The sequence below is a fragment of the Trichoderma reesei genome (genome assembly GCF_000167675.1).
Source record: "Trichoderma reesei QM6a unplaced genomic scaffold TRIREscaffold_5, whole genome shotgun sequence".
Lineage (NCBI taxonomy): Eukaryota > Fungi > Ascomycota > Sordariomycetes > Hypocreales > Hypocreaceae > Trichoderma > Trichoderma reesei.
The window spans coordinates 370,270-387,211 of record NW_006711152.1 but is presented as its reverse complement, the minus strand read 5'-3'; the positions used below and the strand labels follow the sequence as shown (position 1 = coordinate 387,211).

Genomic DNA, 16,942 nt, shown 5'->3' with positions numbered 1-16,942 from the left:
GTCTCTCGTCACGATAGAGGCGTCTCTCCTCTGACCGAGCCGATACACACGTCGATTCTCCCTCTCTCTCTCTTTCTTGGTCTGCTGTTGCTGTTCCTGCCGCACAGGCAGGCTTGGTTGCTAGTTCGCCATGGACATCTTCCGGCGATCAAGAGCGGGTGGGCGATCATCAGAGCTGCCGACGGCGGACGAAAAGCGCACGAAGAACAAGGGGCTCGCGTCTAGCTTGGCCTTCTTCCAGAGGCCGCTGCGTCTGCGCGGCAACTCGGCCGTGTCCATCCCGTTGGGCGTCGTCCTCATCTTCCCGGTGCTGGTGGTGGTGCTCATCCTGGTGCTGTTTGTTAGGCACCCCAGCTCTCCAGGCAGGATATTGATGCCCGCTGGCTCGCCGCCGTCCATTCGGTATGTCCGAGCGCTGTGACACTTTGTGTTTGTAGACTGCTGACGGAGGCTTGCGTGTAGGAAAATCAGCGAAAAGCACGACAAGGTCTTTGTCACGGGCTGCCTCGAGCCCGATACCTCGACGCCGCGAGCCAATGCCGCCTTTGTCGTCTTGGCCCGCAACAAGGAGATTGACGGAGTGATCCAGTCCATCAAGTCCGTCGAGCGCCACTTCAACAGGTGGTACCACTACCCGTACGTCTTCCTCAACGACGCCGACTTCGACGACAACTTCAAGGAGACTGTGCGAAACTATACCTCGGCCCCCGTCGAGTTTGGCAAGGTTGAGCCGGGCACATGGGGCTTTCCGGACTGGATCGATGAAAAAGTTGCAAAGGAGGGCATTGCCAAGCAGGGCGATGCTGCCGTCATGTATGGTGGCATGGAGAGCTACCACTTCATGTGTCGCTTCTACTCTGGGTGAGTCCCTTTTTATCCACCGTGCCTCGACGGCGTTCGTCGCAAACACCTCGCTGACTTGCGACCCAGTTTCTTCTACAACCATCCCCTGCTGCTCAAGTACGAGTGGTACTGGCGCGTCGAGCCCGAAATTACCTACTTTTGCGACATTACATAGTACGTTGCCCGTCGGCGCCTGTCCCCCAAAGATCGCATAACTGACCAGCATCCCAGCGACCCCTTCCTCAAGATGATTGAAAACAACAAGACGTACGGCTTCACGATCGCTGTCAAGGAGCTGCGCGAGACCGTCCCCAACATCTTCCGCTATGCCTCGGCCTATAAGCGAATGAACAACCTGACGTCAAAGGGCCTCTGGGAAATGTTCGTGGAGCCTCAGGATCCTCCCAAGGAGCAGCGCGACGACCCCAACCCGCCGCTGCCCGAGGAGATTCTCCAGGGAAAGCCTAGCAGCCTGCCGCCCATTGACCCCGAGGCGATGGAGGGGGAAAAGTACAACATGTGCCACTTCTGGTCCAACTTTGAGATTGCCAAGCTCAGCTGGTTCCGCAGCAAGGAGTACAACGACTTTTTCGAGATGATGGACCGGAGTGGCGGCTTCTGGATGGAACGAGTAAGTTGCCAGCACGCGGCCAAGCCCCTTCATAGTCGAAATCATACTAACCTGGTGACCAGTGGGGAGATGCTCCCATCCACTCTCTGGCTGCCGGTGCTCTTCTGGCCCCTCGGGACATTCACTACTTCCGAGACTTTGGATACCGACACACGACGATCCAGCACTGCCCTGCCAATGCCCCGGCGCGACAGCTCCCCCGGCCCCCTTTCCTTGAGTCGACCACCCTGGACGAGCGGAAACGAATCGAGGAGGACGAGTACTGGGAAAGCTGGGACGAGCCCAAGGAGAACGGCGTTGGTTGCCGCTGCCGATGTGACACGGACATTGTCGATGTCGAGGGCAAGGACGGCTCCTGTCTTGCCGAGTGGGTCGACGTCGCCGGTGGTTGGGCATCGCCGTAAATGAAGAAGAAGAAGAGGAGCGTGGGACGCCTTTTTCCTTCGTTCTTTTGGAAATTTGAGTAAAGACGGTCCGGTTCCCTTCCGCTTACTGGGACCGGCCATTAATGAAGTGCACGAAGATAATACAGACCATGGAAATACCGACGCTGGCACAGCGATGCGAGATGCGGCTACGATGTCTTATATACAATGCGAGAGAGGGCAATTGGTGATTTCAGGAGGGACTGTGCTGTGCCGTTTTTTCTTCGAGAATGATGGGCGAAAGTGGCGGCGGAAAATGGTTCTTTACTTTATTGGTCCTCGTCCATTCTGGTGTTTTCGCTCAGACAATGCTTTGCCACTGTATCCAGGATATAAGAGGGATGAGAATCAGCGAGAACTGGGGTGGTTTGTTTGTTTGTTTGTCCATTACAAGACACATATATACTAGGTATAAAAACCAAAGCAAGGGTCAAGCGAAGGATGTTGGCAGAAATGTGCGGTTTTTCCTTAGAGTAGAAATGCCTGTTTGGAGCACGGGGAGATGGGCGAGAGCGGGCGTGGCATTGCTAGATGTAGAATCACTCTTCTCTAACAAGCGAATGAGCTGGTTTGAGGTTTGAATTGTGTTGAATCTCGAGTGCTCGATGGCCCTTGGGTGCTGGTGATTGCAGTAACGTGCTTACCTACCTGCATACCTAAGACTGGAGTCAGTGTTTTGTTGTTCTTGTGCATTGTTCACCCCTTTCAGCAGTGCAGTAAAAAGTCGTTTTGTTGCTTCTTTTCTTTGCTCCTCTATCCTCCGTCTTTGAGAGTAAAGACAGGGATCGAACCAACAAGCACTACACAAAGGACTCCTTTACATGTCCAAGTCTACAACTGGGTATCTATCCATCTTCTTCAAAAAATAGTTACCGGCCCTCATAGGTCGCCTGCAGAGGCGCCACAACGGTGCTATAGAACTCGTGCTGGAACATGTCCAGATCAAAGTCCATCTGTCCCTGATCCGCAAGAAAAACGCCATACACACACCTCTGCGCCGCATTGAAGTAGTAAATGCCCGCCTCTTGCTCCACGCGATCGAGATAGTTCTTCAACGGACGGTAATCGTGCTGCAGGATGGCGGAGAGCGAGTCTCTGCTGAAGGACTGGTTGACGGCGAGTTCGATGAGGAGGATGCCGAGGTCAAAGATGAGGCTCTTTGGGGTTCTTCTTGTTGTTGCTGTTATGTGGCGGAGGGAAGCCGATGATGAGGCGGGCGAAGGGAGAGTTGTTGTTGTTGGCTTGGAGAGGGAAGATGCGAGGTAGGCTTTTTCGGAGAGGCTGATGAAGCCGTTGGCTTGTTTCCTCTGGAGGAAGAGCTTGACCTTGTGGCGGTTCAGGCCTTGGGATAGCCAGGGGCTGTCTGCGAGATAGAGCACTGCCCAGGCGAGGGAGGCGGCGATGCCGTAGCGTCGTTTGGCGGAGAGGGGCTGGATGGCGGGTGCGACGCGCTGGGATTCCGTGGCGATGATTTTCTCGAGGGAGATTTCTCTGATGATGGCGTCGTGGTTGCGGGATAAGTGGCTGAGGGAGAAGAATGTTCCTTCGTGGGATGATGATGATGATGATGATGATGTGGATGATGGGGTTGGGTCTTTGAGGGAGCCGAAGAGTTCTTCTGTGTGGGAGGGGGAGGAGAGGGCGTTGCAGAGGTTGGTGATGGGTGGAGGAGGGCAGGGGATGAGAGGTTTCTGGGGCAGAGGCGGGATTGATGTGATTGATGTGTCTTCTACGCTTGCTTTGAGAGTGTTGTTAGTTGGATGGGTTTGCTTTGTGCGGGTGGTTTTGTTGCTGGAGTTTGGTGATGAGTTACCTCTTGGGGTGGGAAGCTGTTTGAAGGAGTCTCGGGATTTGCTCCATATGCTGTGTGCTTTTTCGCGTAGATTCTGGGAATAAGACGACCGTCTTGATCGGAGTGTTGAAGGCCTCGATGGAAATGGATATGGCTGTGAATCCGATACCGAGCTGCCTTGAGCTGCCTCACCCGCAGCATAGAACAGCTTCCAAGCAGCGCTGCTCTCCACCCCATCCGCTCCATGCAAGACCCCGATTCGAAACGTCAAGAGCGGAAAACCTCCCGCGTGAAGGCTATTCAACTCAATACAAACCTGATGACAAGCGTCTCCATCGCCAAGCAACCCAGCCTGCAGCGCTCGATGCAAAGATCGGAGTGTCCGTCGCACGGACTCGCAGTTGCCCCTGTTGTAGAGCCTTCGCACTCGCTGGATGGCGTGGCTCTCGTCTGGCGGGCGTGGCTCTGCGGCGGCGGCGCTTTGGACGAGGTGTCGTAGGTCGTCGTTCCAGCTGCGCAGGTCGCGGATCATCTTGTCGCATTTCTTGGTGCGGAAGCTGCGCTTGACGCGGCGCCATTCCCAGGAGATTCTGTCAGGGGAGTCGTGTGTTGTCCAGAGGGGCTGCGTGGATTGTGAGTACTATTGATGTGTACTTATGCTTGGGTGGTGACGAGAACGGATGATGAATGAGTATTTACAACATCACGGCCAAGAGGGGGAGAGAGTGCCTCGATGTTGGTGCCCATGAGAAAAAGGGGGGGGAGAATGGAAGGACAAGTCTCACTTTCCGGCTCATGTCGACCTGCAGCCCGTCCATCATGCCTATCATCATCTCGTCCATCTGCCGCACGATAAAGGCAATCTCGCGATGATGAGACGGGAACCTCTGGCGCAGGCAGTCGGCCAGCTCGCGCGGCGTCGGGTGGCGCAGGCCGATGCTCTGCAGCGTGGCCTCGAGGTGCATCCGCTGGATCTGCAGGTTGGCCTGGAGGGTGCCGATGGCGCGGTGGTAGTCGCTGTAGGCGTCGAGGGGCTCCGAGTACTTTTCGAGGGCCCAAATGACGATGGGGAGGACGCTGAGGGCGATGCCTACGGCTTCCGCCATGGCCTCTTTGGGGGTGGTGGTGGTGAGGTGGTGAGGTGGTGAGGTGGTGAGGTGGTGAGGTGGTGAGGTGGTGAGGTGGTGAGGTGGTGAGGTGGTGAGGTGGTGAGGTGGTGAGGTGGTGAGGTGGTGAGGTGGTGAGTGAGATGAGGTAGAGTGAGATGGGAAGGGCTTGGGAGAGACAGAGAGAGAGAGAGAGAAGCAAGTGAGTGGTGAGTGGTGATGTGTGGCTTGGTGGTTTGGGGTTTTCGGAGATTATCGACGATGGTGTGTGTGAGTGTGTGTATGCGGGTTTGCAGAGCGGCGCGGGTCTTGCTCATGCAAGACAGTGCCTTGCCTTGCCTTGCCTTGACCTAGGGATGAGAGGCCATTGGGTGTGGTAATGGGAGCTGATGGTGAACTGCGGAGTTGCCGAGAACATTGGAGTTCGATGGGAGATGGGGGGGTGGGATTGGAAGGAATCGCTTCCTTGCTGGACAGGGGTGGTTGAGTCGTGAGACATCACGGGCGCTGGGCTTGTCACGATCTGAGAGCGGGATACGGTGTCTTGGCTGGGTTGGGTACGAGTATCGGCGAATTTTGGTTGAGGATGACACTGAAGAGTTGTTCTGTCTCTTGATATGACTCGGAACGGACATTTTCGTTGCTGCCTGAGAGTGTGTGACAAGGCAGCTGGGCAAAGGCCTCGTGTAACTGAAGTTTTGGGATGAGCCACCACCTTGGAGACCTTGAGTGGTGGCCCATATTGTGTAAGTGCAATGACAACCTTCGTAAATTTGCCAGTCTTGTCCATTGTTCCTCCAATGGCTTGTGCCCTTCGGTCTTTGATAGAGGACTGCACTGCTTCAAAGGAGGCCTTTAGATCAGCCTCGCTTCTGTCGGATGGTCCGTGTGGCAACAATTAGCGACCTTTGGAAACGCTAATGGCGTATGAAGACAACCCGAGGGAACTCGTGGCCGCATCCCTGGGAGAAGAGCGTATACAACCCTTGTTCGTCTGTGATGTTGTCAAAATGTACGACCCGGCGTAAGGCAAGGTACCTACATGTAAATTGGCGACCCGAGTCCCACCACCCGACCCGAAAAGTTGCCCAATCGAGAGACGGCCGCTCCGGGAGACCCGGGCCGGGTCGGGAATCCACCGTCACCCGAGATGACGAAATTAGCATCAGCTGCCTTGACACTGAGCTTTCAAGAGCATATTTATTTACATCTTTTTTTTTCTTTTATAGATGCCCATCACCTCTACAATATTCTTCTTCACCTGCTTTAGCCCCATCATGATGAAAGCCGTCGAGGTCCTCGGCACAAAGGCCAACCCCGAAGTCACCCTCAACCCCGCCGTCCCCAAGCCATCTCCCAAAAACGGCGAGATCCTCATCAAGGTCCACGCCGCCGGACTGACAGGAGACGAAATCACCTGGTGGGAGCTTTGGGAACACCCGATCCGCATCCCAGGGCACGACATCTCAGGCCAAGTGGCCGCTCTGGGACCCGAGTACAAGGGAGACCTCAAGGTCGGAGACGACGTCTTCTCCATGATCCACGGCTGGAGAGGGCTGGGCCAGGCAGAGTATGCCATTGTCGAGAGCGCAGAGGTGGCGAGGAAGCCGCAGAGCCTGAGCCACGCGCAGGCTTCGGCGCTGCCGATCCCGCTGTTGACTGCCTGGGAGGCTGTCTTTGAGCGCGCGCAGGTGCAGCGCGGGTGGAGGGTTCTCGTGACGGGGGCGTCGGGGGCGGTGGGCGTGATTGTCGTGCAGATGGCTTCGAGGCTGGCTGGGGCTGAGGTTGTGGCTCTTGCGAGCGAGCAGCATCATGATTCCCTGAGGAGGCTGGGTGCGAGTCGGGTCGTTGACTATAACACGCCGAATTGGGAGGATACCATTAGGGGTGTTGATGTTGTTATTGACACGGTTGGGAGCCCTGTTCTGGGGAAGACGTGGAAGACGGTGAAGAGCAATGGGCACATTATCACGGTTGGACAACCGCCGGCGGCGTGGGAGTATGGAAAGGGCCGGCCGGAGGAGTTGGATGACTTTCCGAATGTCAAGTGGCTCTTTTTTGTTGTCACGCCAAAGGCTGAGACGCTGGACAAGGTGGCGCGGCTGGTTGATGACGGAACGATTCAGCCGATTGCGGTCGAGGTGTTTCCTCTGGAAAAGGTGGTTCAGGCGCACAAGTATGCGTCGATACGGAATAGGAGGGGGAAGGTTGTTATTGAGTTTGTGCCCGAAAAGAAGTGAGCTGCGAGATTTAGTGGGAAAGAGGAGAGATTGTTGGTGAAGCTGTTTGAATGACGTGCTTGATAAGAGAGTGTTTTATTGGGTTCACGGGCTGGCCACCGAGGGTCAGGCTGAATGGGCAATAAGCTTGATTCCTCTGTTCTGTTCCGAGTCCCGCGAGTATCGGGAAACAATAAAGTTGTGGTTGGATGTCAGACATCATCACCTTCTGGCGGAACCACTTCCATAATAGGCTGTGGTAATCCTAGTAGATGACCTGCCGAGACTGCTCTTGCAAACGGTTCAACTGCCGGCATTACCTGTTATACCTATGAACAATCTATGAAGTAGGCTTTTCTTGCAAGAAAAGTGGTCTGTATCCGGTTCGAGATGTTGTTCAGAGACAGTTCGGGCCTTACTGTGCATTCTCAGCATCCGGATACAGTGTGCATAGATGCATGAGGAGATCCGTCTTTGCTTTTCGCCAGCTGCACGTCAGAATGTAAGTGGGCCAGCCACTTTGGAGATGAGCATGGCGTAGCTGGGTCTATGAGTGGCTTCGAACTCGAGTCTGTAGAGTTGTTGTTGTCTTTGGTCTAGGACTGTTGTAGGAGAGATAGACTCAGAGGGATTTCTCGGGTACTCATGAGTATAGAGCAATAAGAATGTGCAAGATACTCATGGTAGAGATCCGAATGTAGTACATTCAGTGTGTGCAACTGCACGACTTTGACTTACGAACTCCGACAAAAACCTCTTATGTAGCCAAGTTGTTTGGTTGTCTATTGATGTCCATACTACAGCTATGTGACAGATCAAACAAAGATTCCTCACTCATGATAGAAATCGGGCAACTCATGAAACTTATCCTGAGTTTAAATGCTCTCATGCGACTATATCAGCCACTCAAGGCATTTCATCTCGCTTCTCCAAGCTACCAAAGCGGTAGCCGAGGCAGCCGAAAGCTTGCATATCATACAGACGAGTCCGGTTGAACGGGTGACAAGCCATATCCTGCGTGATGGGAAGCACATAGGACGAGCACATCGATGCTACGCTGATTGCTACTGAGCATGACAAGTCTTTCCGGAAATAAGACGGTAGTCTGACGGGCTGTAGAGTTCTGTATTCGAGAATATATCAATTGGCGGATGGCTTCAGCTGCTGCCCATGGCTGAACCCTGGAGTGTCTAGCATATCAAGTTCTTAGAGTAAAGTTATCGGAACGCGGCTGACCACATCGTTGTAGCCGGGCGTGCAAGGAAACACTCATTGGTCAACTGGCGCATGGCTTTATGGCTGCTTGACGTTACCGAAAGGGGCATGTGTAAGCGAGCTGCTTAGTCGAGGCCGACTTGAAACTATATCGACGACTGCAATATGAAAGGCCTTGGATGCGGTTTGTTGATACACTTTGTTACGTCAAAGTATGCTTTGGGTATGTCACAGAGAGCTGGGACGTGGCATGGGAGAGCTATTGGAGCTAGGGCAAGGTTGCACAAGCTCTCCTGTGTCTACAATGCCACTATAATAGACGTTGTAGGAAGAGAGCTAGAGGAGCGCCTATTGAAGGGCATAGTGTTCTCATGGGACCTACCTATCATAACTTTAACAACTCGCCAAAACTCGGAATGGCTTGTGAATGCGGAGACTGCTTCCTATTCGATGCCTGCTACTCGTTTGTAGAACTAGGATACAGCATGGAGCATCGCCATGGGACGCCGATCAAACTTTTAATGCTCTGAGCTGTGGGCACGTTCAGAGTGGCCCGAAAACTGCTTCATTTACCATAATACAAACTCAAGCCTCCCTGATGGCTTCCTTATCAGACCCAAGAACAACATGAAGTCAGGCATCTTTGACCCCTCTTCTGAGTGGGGTTGGGCTGAACTACAAGATGCTGATTGTGTCTTGGTTGAGATCGAGAGGAGCTGACATTTGGAATCAAACGGTAGTTGGCGTTGCAGAGCCCCCGAGATTCCGAAAGGGTTCCCTTCAGCTGGATGAAGCCTTGCTGATGGCATCGGACAATCAAGAGTGGCGTGAGCTTCTGGAGGGAAATAGAGTATAAAAAGGGGGTATCGTTTACACATGAAAGATTGCTGGACATTAAGGCTTTTTGCACATTTACTCAGTTGACCCTAAACATTTACTTCACACGTCTCCACAAGGCCTTCTCACAACAGTATACCTGCTCAAACCAACATCATGGCGGTCAGAGACGGAGAACACTTCGACTTCATTGTTGTTGGCGGTGGTACTGCTGGCAACTGTGTAGCTGGTCGCCTGGCTGAGAATCCCAAGGTCCGCATCTTGGTGATTGAGGCAGGTGTTGGCAATCCACAAGACCATCCCGAGATCACCACGCCCGCCAATGCCATGAATTTGCGTAACAGTGCTCACGACTGGTCCTACAAAAGCACCCTAGTGAAGCGTGAGGATTACGAGCGCATCGAAAAACCCAATACGCGAGGCAAGGCCCTCGGTGGGAGTTCATCGTTGAACTATTTCACTTGGGTGCCTGGCTGCAAGCCGACTTTTGATCGATGGGCCGAATACGGCGGCAAAGAATGGACCTGGGATCCTCTTGTCCACTATCTACGCAAGAGCGCCACCTATCATGATGATCCCAAGCTGTACCTCCCGCAGCTGAAGAAGATTGGGGGCGGAGGGCCTATCCACATATCTCATGCTGAGCTCATTGAGGAGATGGCCCCGTTCCGCGACAACCTCCAGAAAGCCTGGATTTCCCGCGGCCTACCCATTACAGAAAACATCTACGATGGCGAGATGAATGGCCTTTATCACTGTGTTGATACGATCTATAAGGGGGTGCGGTCTGCGAGTTGGGTCTTCTTGAAGGACAAGCCAAACATTACGATTCTGGCCGAGACACATGCGAAGAAGCTGCTCATCAATTATGCTGACCGCATCTGCCGTGGTGTGCGGGTCATGACGCCCGACGGCAAAGACCTCAACGTCTTTGCAGACCGCGAAGTCGTCCTTTCCGAGGGCGTCTTTGAGAGCCCAAAGCTGTTGATGCTGAGTGGTATTGGTCCTGCCCGCGAGCTCGCAAAGTTCAATATCGATGTGGTTGTCGACTCCCGTCATGTCGGGCAGAACCTCGTCGACCATCCGGCTGTCCCGTTTGTGCTGCGCGTGAAGGAGGGCATCGGCATGGATTCGGCTGTTCTTCGAAAGGGCGCCGAGAATGAGAAGCTGCAAGCCAAGTATAACAAGGACCATTCGGGACCTATGGGGTCGGGATTCCTGGAAATGGTGGCATTCCCTCGGATTGATGACTATCTGGAGAAGGATGAGGCATACCGCAGCGCCAAGGAGGCCAATGGTGGACTTGATCCCTTTTCGCCAGAGGGTCAGCCGCACTTTGAGCTTGACTTTGTGTGTCTCTGGGGCAGCGCGTTCCAGTGGCATTTCCCGTTCCCCAGAGAGGGGGAACACACTACCGTCGTCGTGGACCTGGTCCGTCCAATTTCAGATCCCGGTGAGGTGACTTTAAGGAGTGCAGACGCTCTTGAGCAACCCGGTATTAACCTGAATTTCTTTGCTAATGACCTTGACATCATTGCGATGAGGGAGGGGATTCGTTTCAGTTATGATGTGTTAACCAAGGGTGAGGGCTTCAAAGACCTGGTTATTGCGGAATCGCCGTGGGAGATGCCCCTTGGCTCTGACGAGGAGATGAAGCGCGCTGTCTTAGATCGTTGCCAAACCGCTTTCCATCCGGTAGGAACTGCGCGACTGAGCAAGAGTATCGACCAGGGAGTGGTTGATCCTTCGCTCAAGGTCCACGGGGTGAGGAACCTCCGCGTGATTGACGCTTCTGTCATGCCGGTGATTCCAGATTGCCGGATTCAAAACTCTGTGTACATGGTGGCTGAGAAGGGAGCCGACATGATTAAAGCTGAGCATAGGGATATCTACTAGGCTGGGATGCTGTGAGTGGCATTAGGGGTGTCTGGGAAGATGCTGAACTACAAGTGGAGGCAATGGACTCATATGTCAGCCTATCACTGAACAAGAGATTGTTCTAATCCTACAACATCATATCATACTCACGAACTCTATGTGAGTCACAGAAATATTGTGACAGTGAAAAGGTGTCTTTGGAGATCAGTACATCGAGGTTGATTACTATGGCAACCATCTCACTTATGTCAATCATAGCCAGCGCCGTTCTAAACCTCTGAGATATGCAGGTGCAAATGACCCATCAGGCAAGGGTGGCCGACGGGGAAAGACAAGGTACTGAATGCGGCTACGTGCCGGGAGTCTTTCTTGTTGCGCTTAGGAGAAACGAAGTTGGCATGTTTGGGAAGCTGGTGCCTCTCTTCCATGACATCTGACGGGCTGATCGAACTTCTTCACCCCTTTCACCTACATTCATATGCGGTGATCACGTCCGCGAGCGATATCTATACGACTAATCCCATCTATTGCCGCCCTGTGATTGTTTCATCTTTATCCTCCTAGAGCATTTGTTTTTATTTGTTTCAAATCCTTGACAGCGTCTCATTCAAATAGCTTTTGCTGCAGCCACCTCTTGCTCCCCTCGACCCCCCCTTCGCGGGGGCATCATGTCCTCATCAGCCCAACTGCTCTCGCTCCCCCAAGAGATCATCAGATGCATATGCCACCTGATATTCCCTCTTCGGGGTGAAAAGGATGGAAGCGACGGTCCAAAGGATCTGTCTCTCTTTTCGCGGACATGCAAGCAATTCCACGACGCCGCAACGCCCGTGGTCTACTCTCGCTTCCTTGCCCCTCCATCCAACTCAATGCGGGTATGCCTCAACTTTCTCACGACACTCTGTCGACGCCCCGAACTCGGCGAATTCGTACAGGAACTGAGCTTTGAAATCAGCTCTTTTGCGGATGTGAACATCAATCGACTTCCCATACTTTCCGAAGCGGCAGCCAGGCTCGGCGTTGATCTCGGACCGCCGCCACGGCAGCATACCTTTGAGATGCTGGCACAGCTCATCATTGCCCACACTCCAAATGTGAGGTTGATAAACTTCTATGCAGACCAATTCATACGAAGACCGACGAGCGGCCCGAGGGTACTAGACCAGCTGGCAAGGAAAAGACAAATGTTCTTTCGGAAACTGGAGGGTCTCACCATCAAACATTTCCACACGCCAAGTTTCTCGATCGAGCACTATGCAGGACTCATTGTGCTTTCTCCTCGCCTCCGCCAACTTGTGGTAGAGCCAAGCTCCCCCCTGGATCATCCGTGGATCAACCCGAACGCCAATAACCTGCCATATCTCTCCACCGTGAGGCGACTCGCTCTGAACCTCGGCAACATGGACAGAGACCAAATGAGGAGGATAGTGCACGCATGTGGACCCTTGGAGCTCTTCCATCACTTCTACTCGATGCTGTATTCCGAGCGCAGACCGTCGGTGACGCCCGCAGAGATGGTTCGCATCCTGGAGCGGCACGTGGACACCCTCGGCGAGCTGAAACTTGACCTCGCGTGGAGACACAGGGATCGCCTGAGTGAGTTCTACGCCAGTCCGCTGTGCCTTGAAGGCGAGCAGATCCGATCTTTGAGAGCCTTCTCGAGCCTCAAAACCCTTCAACTGGACGGAAGCTGTTTTCTCTTTCCGAATAAATTCGACGAAGACTACCACGAGAATTACTTCATACAGCTGTTGCCCAAGTCGATACAGACCTTCAAGATCACTATCGCACTGCCGGGCACTATCGAGAATCTGCGGACAGTGGCGATGTCGATAGGCCAGTTCCCGCACCTGATGAAAGTACGCGTGAAGAACCAACTGTTTTGCCGGGTGACGATGCAAAATGTGTTCTTCATCTGGCAGGATATGACGGCTTTGGGGAGGATGATGCGCAAGCTTGGGATTGATTTCGACCAAAAATGTTCGTTGTTTGGAATTCCGCCCAGCCCTTCCCCGAGCATCGCGGACACATCGTCGCCAGAAAGCGGTTCCTATTATTCATCAGAGGGCGAAACTGTATCCCCACTTCCTCACCAGGAGGCATCGTCTTCTGATTCTGAGAATCCTGGTGGTGATGCGTCTGATGCCGGTGCACCTGGCGCCGTCGAGCCCGATGTTGAAGCGTCTCATGTTGATGGGCCTGGTGCGAATGGGTCTGGTTCTGATGAGCCTGATGCTAATGAGCCTGATGCTAATGGCCCGGATGCTGTTGGGCCTGATGCTGATGCTGCTCTGCAGCAAGCCTCGACGGGTTTAATTGATGAAGAGGATCTATATGACTAAATTGTTCATGGAGAGATATGGCGAGCACGACGGCGGCATAATCCCCCCTCACTCTTTTCTGCTTCCATTTGAAACCCCCCAGCGTTGAGATTTATGTTGGAGGTTTTGAGTTCGAAATCTCTCAGCGTTTCTTTTCATTCGTCAATTGTATAATTATTCAGAAGGCTAATGAGGTCTCCCTCGGGGAACGATGGACCATTGCGCTATGCATGTGAGCCACGATCGACAAGAGGGTGCAAGATACTCCATCGCCTAGTAACGTAATGCCTGTTTCTCTTAGTGGGGAGTGCAATACACCAATGGCTCTTTATGCTCGTACCGCTATCAAGCCAATGAAGTCTACGTTGCCAATACGTGAGAATGGTTGAGGCTCGGAGCTATTGCTTGGCTGAAGACCAGGAACAGCTATGAAGCATTGGTTCTTTTTCCCGGCATCCCTGTCATCAGCTCATCCTAACTAGGCAATTTGTTTCGGTCTTCACAGACGGCTCGGCGTTATCACTTGTGGGACCAGCACTCGGATCCGAGTCCGTCGGGGGGTGGAGTGCGGAGGTCTGTTTGTCTCCGGGCACAGCTGCTGATATGCTTTTCCAGCACGTTGTAAAGGTGAGGACTATCACGTCCATTTTAGAGAAGCAGAAAGAGATTCTCATAGCTGACACTTGTGATGAGATTCATGCTGTGGGGTCATCAGGTGTTGGTATATGACTGTTGCCAGGCTCTTTTTTACCTTGGCAGCGTCTTTAGGAGGCTTCGGTGTAGACTTGTGCTGCGGACGTGACAACTTGACCTGAGTAACCTGCCATGTGTTGTTGACGTGATATTTCAAAGAGGCTTGGGTTACCTCGAAATGCCTCTGGGCAACTACATGTAGTCTTACTTGTTATGTAGTTCTATGCTTTGCGTTGTATGGGTAGGCAGTAAGTCGGCCGTCTCCTACTTCAACCTGTATTGTTGTAAGCGACATATTCTGCTAATGAAACGCAGTTCTTTATAGCCTACAGCACTTGACAATAGCAAGCTGTGGTCCTATCATAAAACAGAACACATACCTCCACGTACCTAGGTCAATGACTCTGGGGTCCTGAAGCCATCCCCACACAAAGGCCAAATGCGCCGAGCCTTAATGAACAAGAGTTCATCGACAAAATTCATCATATAACATGGCAACTGCGCAGTCAAGCCCATTTGATGAACCCCCTTACCCCTCATTTGAGGAGCTTCGGAGCAATGAGCAGCGAGTCATCTTCTCTCCCGCCGCCAAACGTCTCTATTGGCCCCTAGAAGGTGTCTTCCCTTTCACGATATCCGTTATGAGGACTGCCCGCAGCGTGGAAGAGCTTGACCCCTTCTTCATCCCAGACACCAGCGGCAGTGGCAGCGGTAGTGGCACCTGGCATGAAACCTCGTCGCTTCCCGTGACCGACCTAAAAGTTTCTTCTTGTTGAAATGTGTGTACATTGGCTTGTCTATCTTCCCTATGTCTAGACAGGAGCATAGCTCCTACTTATGTTCTGCAGATGGGTGCCCCTTATTGCATAACGTACCGGTACTTCCTATATTAATGCCCCTATTTTTAACACTCCCACTTAGCAACATGGGAAGCTTTAGTAACAACTCCTACTGCTTCCTTGCCTTTACACAGGGAGACACCAGGCCTGGAACATACTCCCACTGGACTAAGCCTCGACTTCTAGTTAATGACTTTTACATTAGTGATCCTCCTTAGGCCTAAGGCTTTATAGAATTTTAGGAACTGGTCTTTGCCTAGCAGCTTAGTTAACCTATCTGCTACTATCTTGTCTATAGGGATATATTCTAGTGCCACTTCTCTAATCTTAACCTTCTTATAAATAAAGTGCTGTTAAGTCTTTATATGCTTTAAGCCTCTATGGTTTATAGGATTCTTTGCAAGCGTAATGGCTCCTTAGTTATTATAATAGATAATAACTGTATTTGGCAACTTGTTGGATGTTGGCGGCTTGTTAAACGTTGTTAACAGCTTTATCGTGTGTTGCTTGTCAGATATTATTAACAGCTTTGTCATGTGCTCCCCCTAAAGATTGTCCTGTAATTCTGTAAAGAGCCTCTGCAGCTAGATTGCCTCCTTAGTTGCATTTATCTAGGCTATATATTTAGCTTTATAACTTAATAAGGCGGTCGTTGCCTGCCTCTTTAATAACTAGCTGATCTTGCCACTGCCTATGTTAAATATATACCCTAAGGTCAACCTGTGAGTATTTAGATTACTAGCCTAGTTAGAGTTAGTATAGCTATAGAGTGGCTGTAGGTTGCCCTAAAATACTAAATATAGGTCCTTTATTCCTTATATATACCTTAGGATGCGTTTAACGGCTTATTTATATATATTATTAGGATTACTAGAATACCTGCTAATAACTAATACTGTATAAGCAAGGTCTGGCTGCATGCCTAGCATAAGGTATATTAGCAATCCTACTATAAACTAATACTCCTTTTATTACTCTAGTTAATATAAGTACTTATCTCTAGCCTTCTGCAGTTATTTTTCTACTATTAGGGTTAGAGTTAGTGCGCAGTCTGTTATATTATGCTATTAAAGGATCTTCTAGATATAGCCTTATTAGTTAAGGGTGATTATTTATACGGCCTTGTTATAGCGAATTTAAATCTTAAGGTAAAAGTAACACTTTTTAAGGTCTGTTATAGAGAAGCGTTAGTGCAGAGCCTCTTTTAGATCTGCGATCTAGGACTTATCTTTTTTAATAATTAACAAATTGTTTATGTAGATTGCGATAAAGATGCCGTCCTTTATGTATAGCCTGCTATCTGCTATTACTGCATAGAAACCTAAAGTGAGGAGGAACTCTATAAGCGTCTTATACTAGACTCTTAGGGCTTATTTAAGACTGTATAGCGCCTTTTTTAATTTGCAGACCCTCCTTATGCCATCCTTAAAGCCTGTAGGCTGCTTAATATATATATCTTCTTTAATATTTCTATATAGGAAGGCTGTCTTAACGTCTATCTGCTTTATCTTTAAGTCTAAAGCAGCTGCTATTATAAAGAGGGCCTTATATATTATCAGCTTAATAACAGATGTAAAGGTCTTAGTATAGTTAATCCTAGTAATTTGCTTAAAGCCTCTTATAACCTAGCGAGCCTTGTACCTAATAACTTAATTATCTAGTCCCTGCTTTAACTTATAGACCTATTTTCCTTATAGTATATTTATACTAGGCTTTAGATTAATTAGCTTCTAGGTGTTATTATCCTGTAGGGCTTGCAGCTCTTCTTTTATTTTACTGCGCTATTTATCTTAGAAAAAACTGCGTTTGGCTTCCTTATAGGATGCTGGCTTGGTGTCCTTAAGGTGTGACTCTGCTGATGCTGTAAGGGCAAGGACATTGTATAGGGAGATTTAGCTCCTTAGTGGGTAATGTAGTTTAGGATGTCCTAGGACTGCGTTTTCTGGATGCATGTTTTCTTGCGTATGGGCTTGCTTAGGTTCTGTCTGATTTCCTTCTGTTGGTTGTAAGGGAATGACTTTAATTGTTGACTAGGCAGAGCTTGTCTTGTAGTGTTGCTTCTTAGCCACTTTAGTTATGGGGTTAGTTGTCTGGGTCCTTATGGATTGTGTGGAAGTGGTTGGCAGTGTTGTTGTTGCTGCTG

The 16,942-nt window shown here is 51.0% G+C and overlaps 5 protein-coding genes across 5 annotated transcripts; 4 read left to right on the top strand and 1 right to left on the bottom strand.

Annotated features, from left to right (window-relative positions):
- Positions 1-175: 175 nt before the first annotated feature.
- On the top strand, positions 176-1,962 carry TRIREDRAFT_46421 (glycosyltransferase family 15). The gene is made up of 5 exons (XM_006963514.1): positions 176-402; positions 463-861; positions 931-1,017; positions 1,075-1,474; positions 1,537-1,962. The coding sequence occupies exons 1-5, from the start codon at positions 374-376 to the stop codon at positions 1,876-1,878; spliced, it is 1,257 nt and encodes a 418-aa protein (XP_006963576.1). The 5' UTR covers positions 176-373; the 3' UTR covers positions 1,879-1,962.
- Positions 1,963-2,768: 806 nt separating this feature from the next.
- On the bottom strand, positions 2,769-5,587 carry TRIREDRAFT_105342 (uncharacterized protein; the record flags this gene model as incomplete). The annotated part of the gene is made up of 4 exons (XM_006963586.1): positions 2,769-3,728; positions 4,008-4,313; positions 4,477-5,024; positions 5,431-5,587. 4 exons carry the CDS (start codon positions 5,585-5,587, stop codon positions 2,769-2,771), a joined length of 1,971 nt encoding a protein of 656 aa, XP_006963648.1.
- Positions 5,588-6,074: 487 nt separating this feature from the next.
- TRIREDRAFT_21876 (uncharacterized protein) lies at positions 6,075-7,037 on the top strand (the record flags this gene model as incomplete). Its single annotated transcript, XM_006963478.1, has 1 exon — positions 6,075-7,037. The coding sequence occupies one exon, from the start codon at positions 6,075-6,077 to the stop codon at positions 7,035-7,037; it is 963 nt and encodes a 320-aa protein (XP_006963540.1).
- Positions 7,038-9,224: 2,187 nt separating this feature from the next.
- TRIREDRAFT_73016 (aryl-alcohol oxidase) lies at positions 9,225-10,964 on the top strand (the record flags this gene model as incomplete). The annotated part of the gene is made up of 1 exon (XM_006963764.1): positions 9,225-10,964. The coding sequence occupies one exon, from the start codon at positions 9,225-9,227 to the stop codon at positions 10,962-10,964; it is 1,740 nt and encodes a 579-aa protein (XP_006963826.1).
- Positions 10,965-11,614: 650 nt separating this feature from the next.
- Positions 11,615-13,288, top strand: TRIREDRAFT_105338 (uncharacterized protein; the record flags this gene model as incomplete). The annotated part of the gene is made up of 1 exon (XM_006963763.1): positions 11,615-13,288. The coding sequence occupies one exon, from the start codon at positions 11,615-11,617 to the stop codon at positions 13,286-13,288; it is 1,674 nt and encodes a 557-aa protein (XP_006963825.1).
- Positions 13,289-16,942: the final 3,654 nt, after the last annotated feature.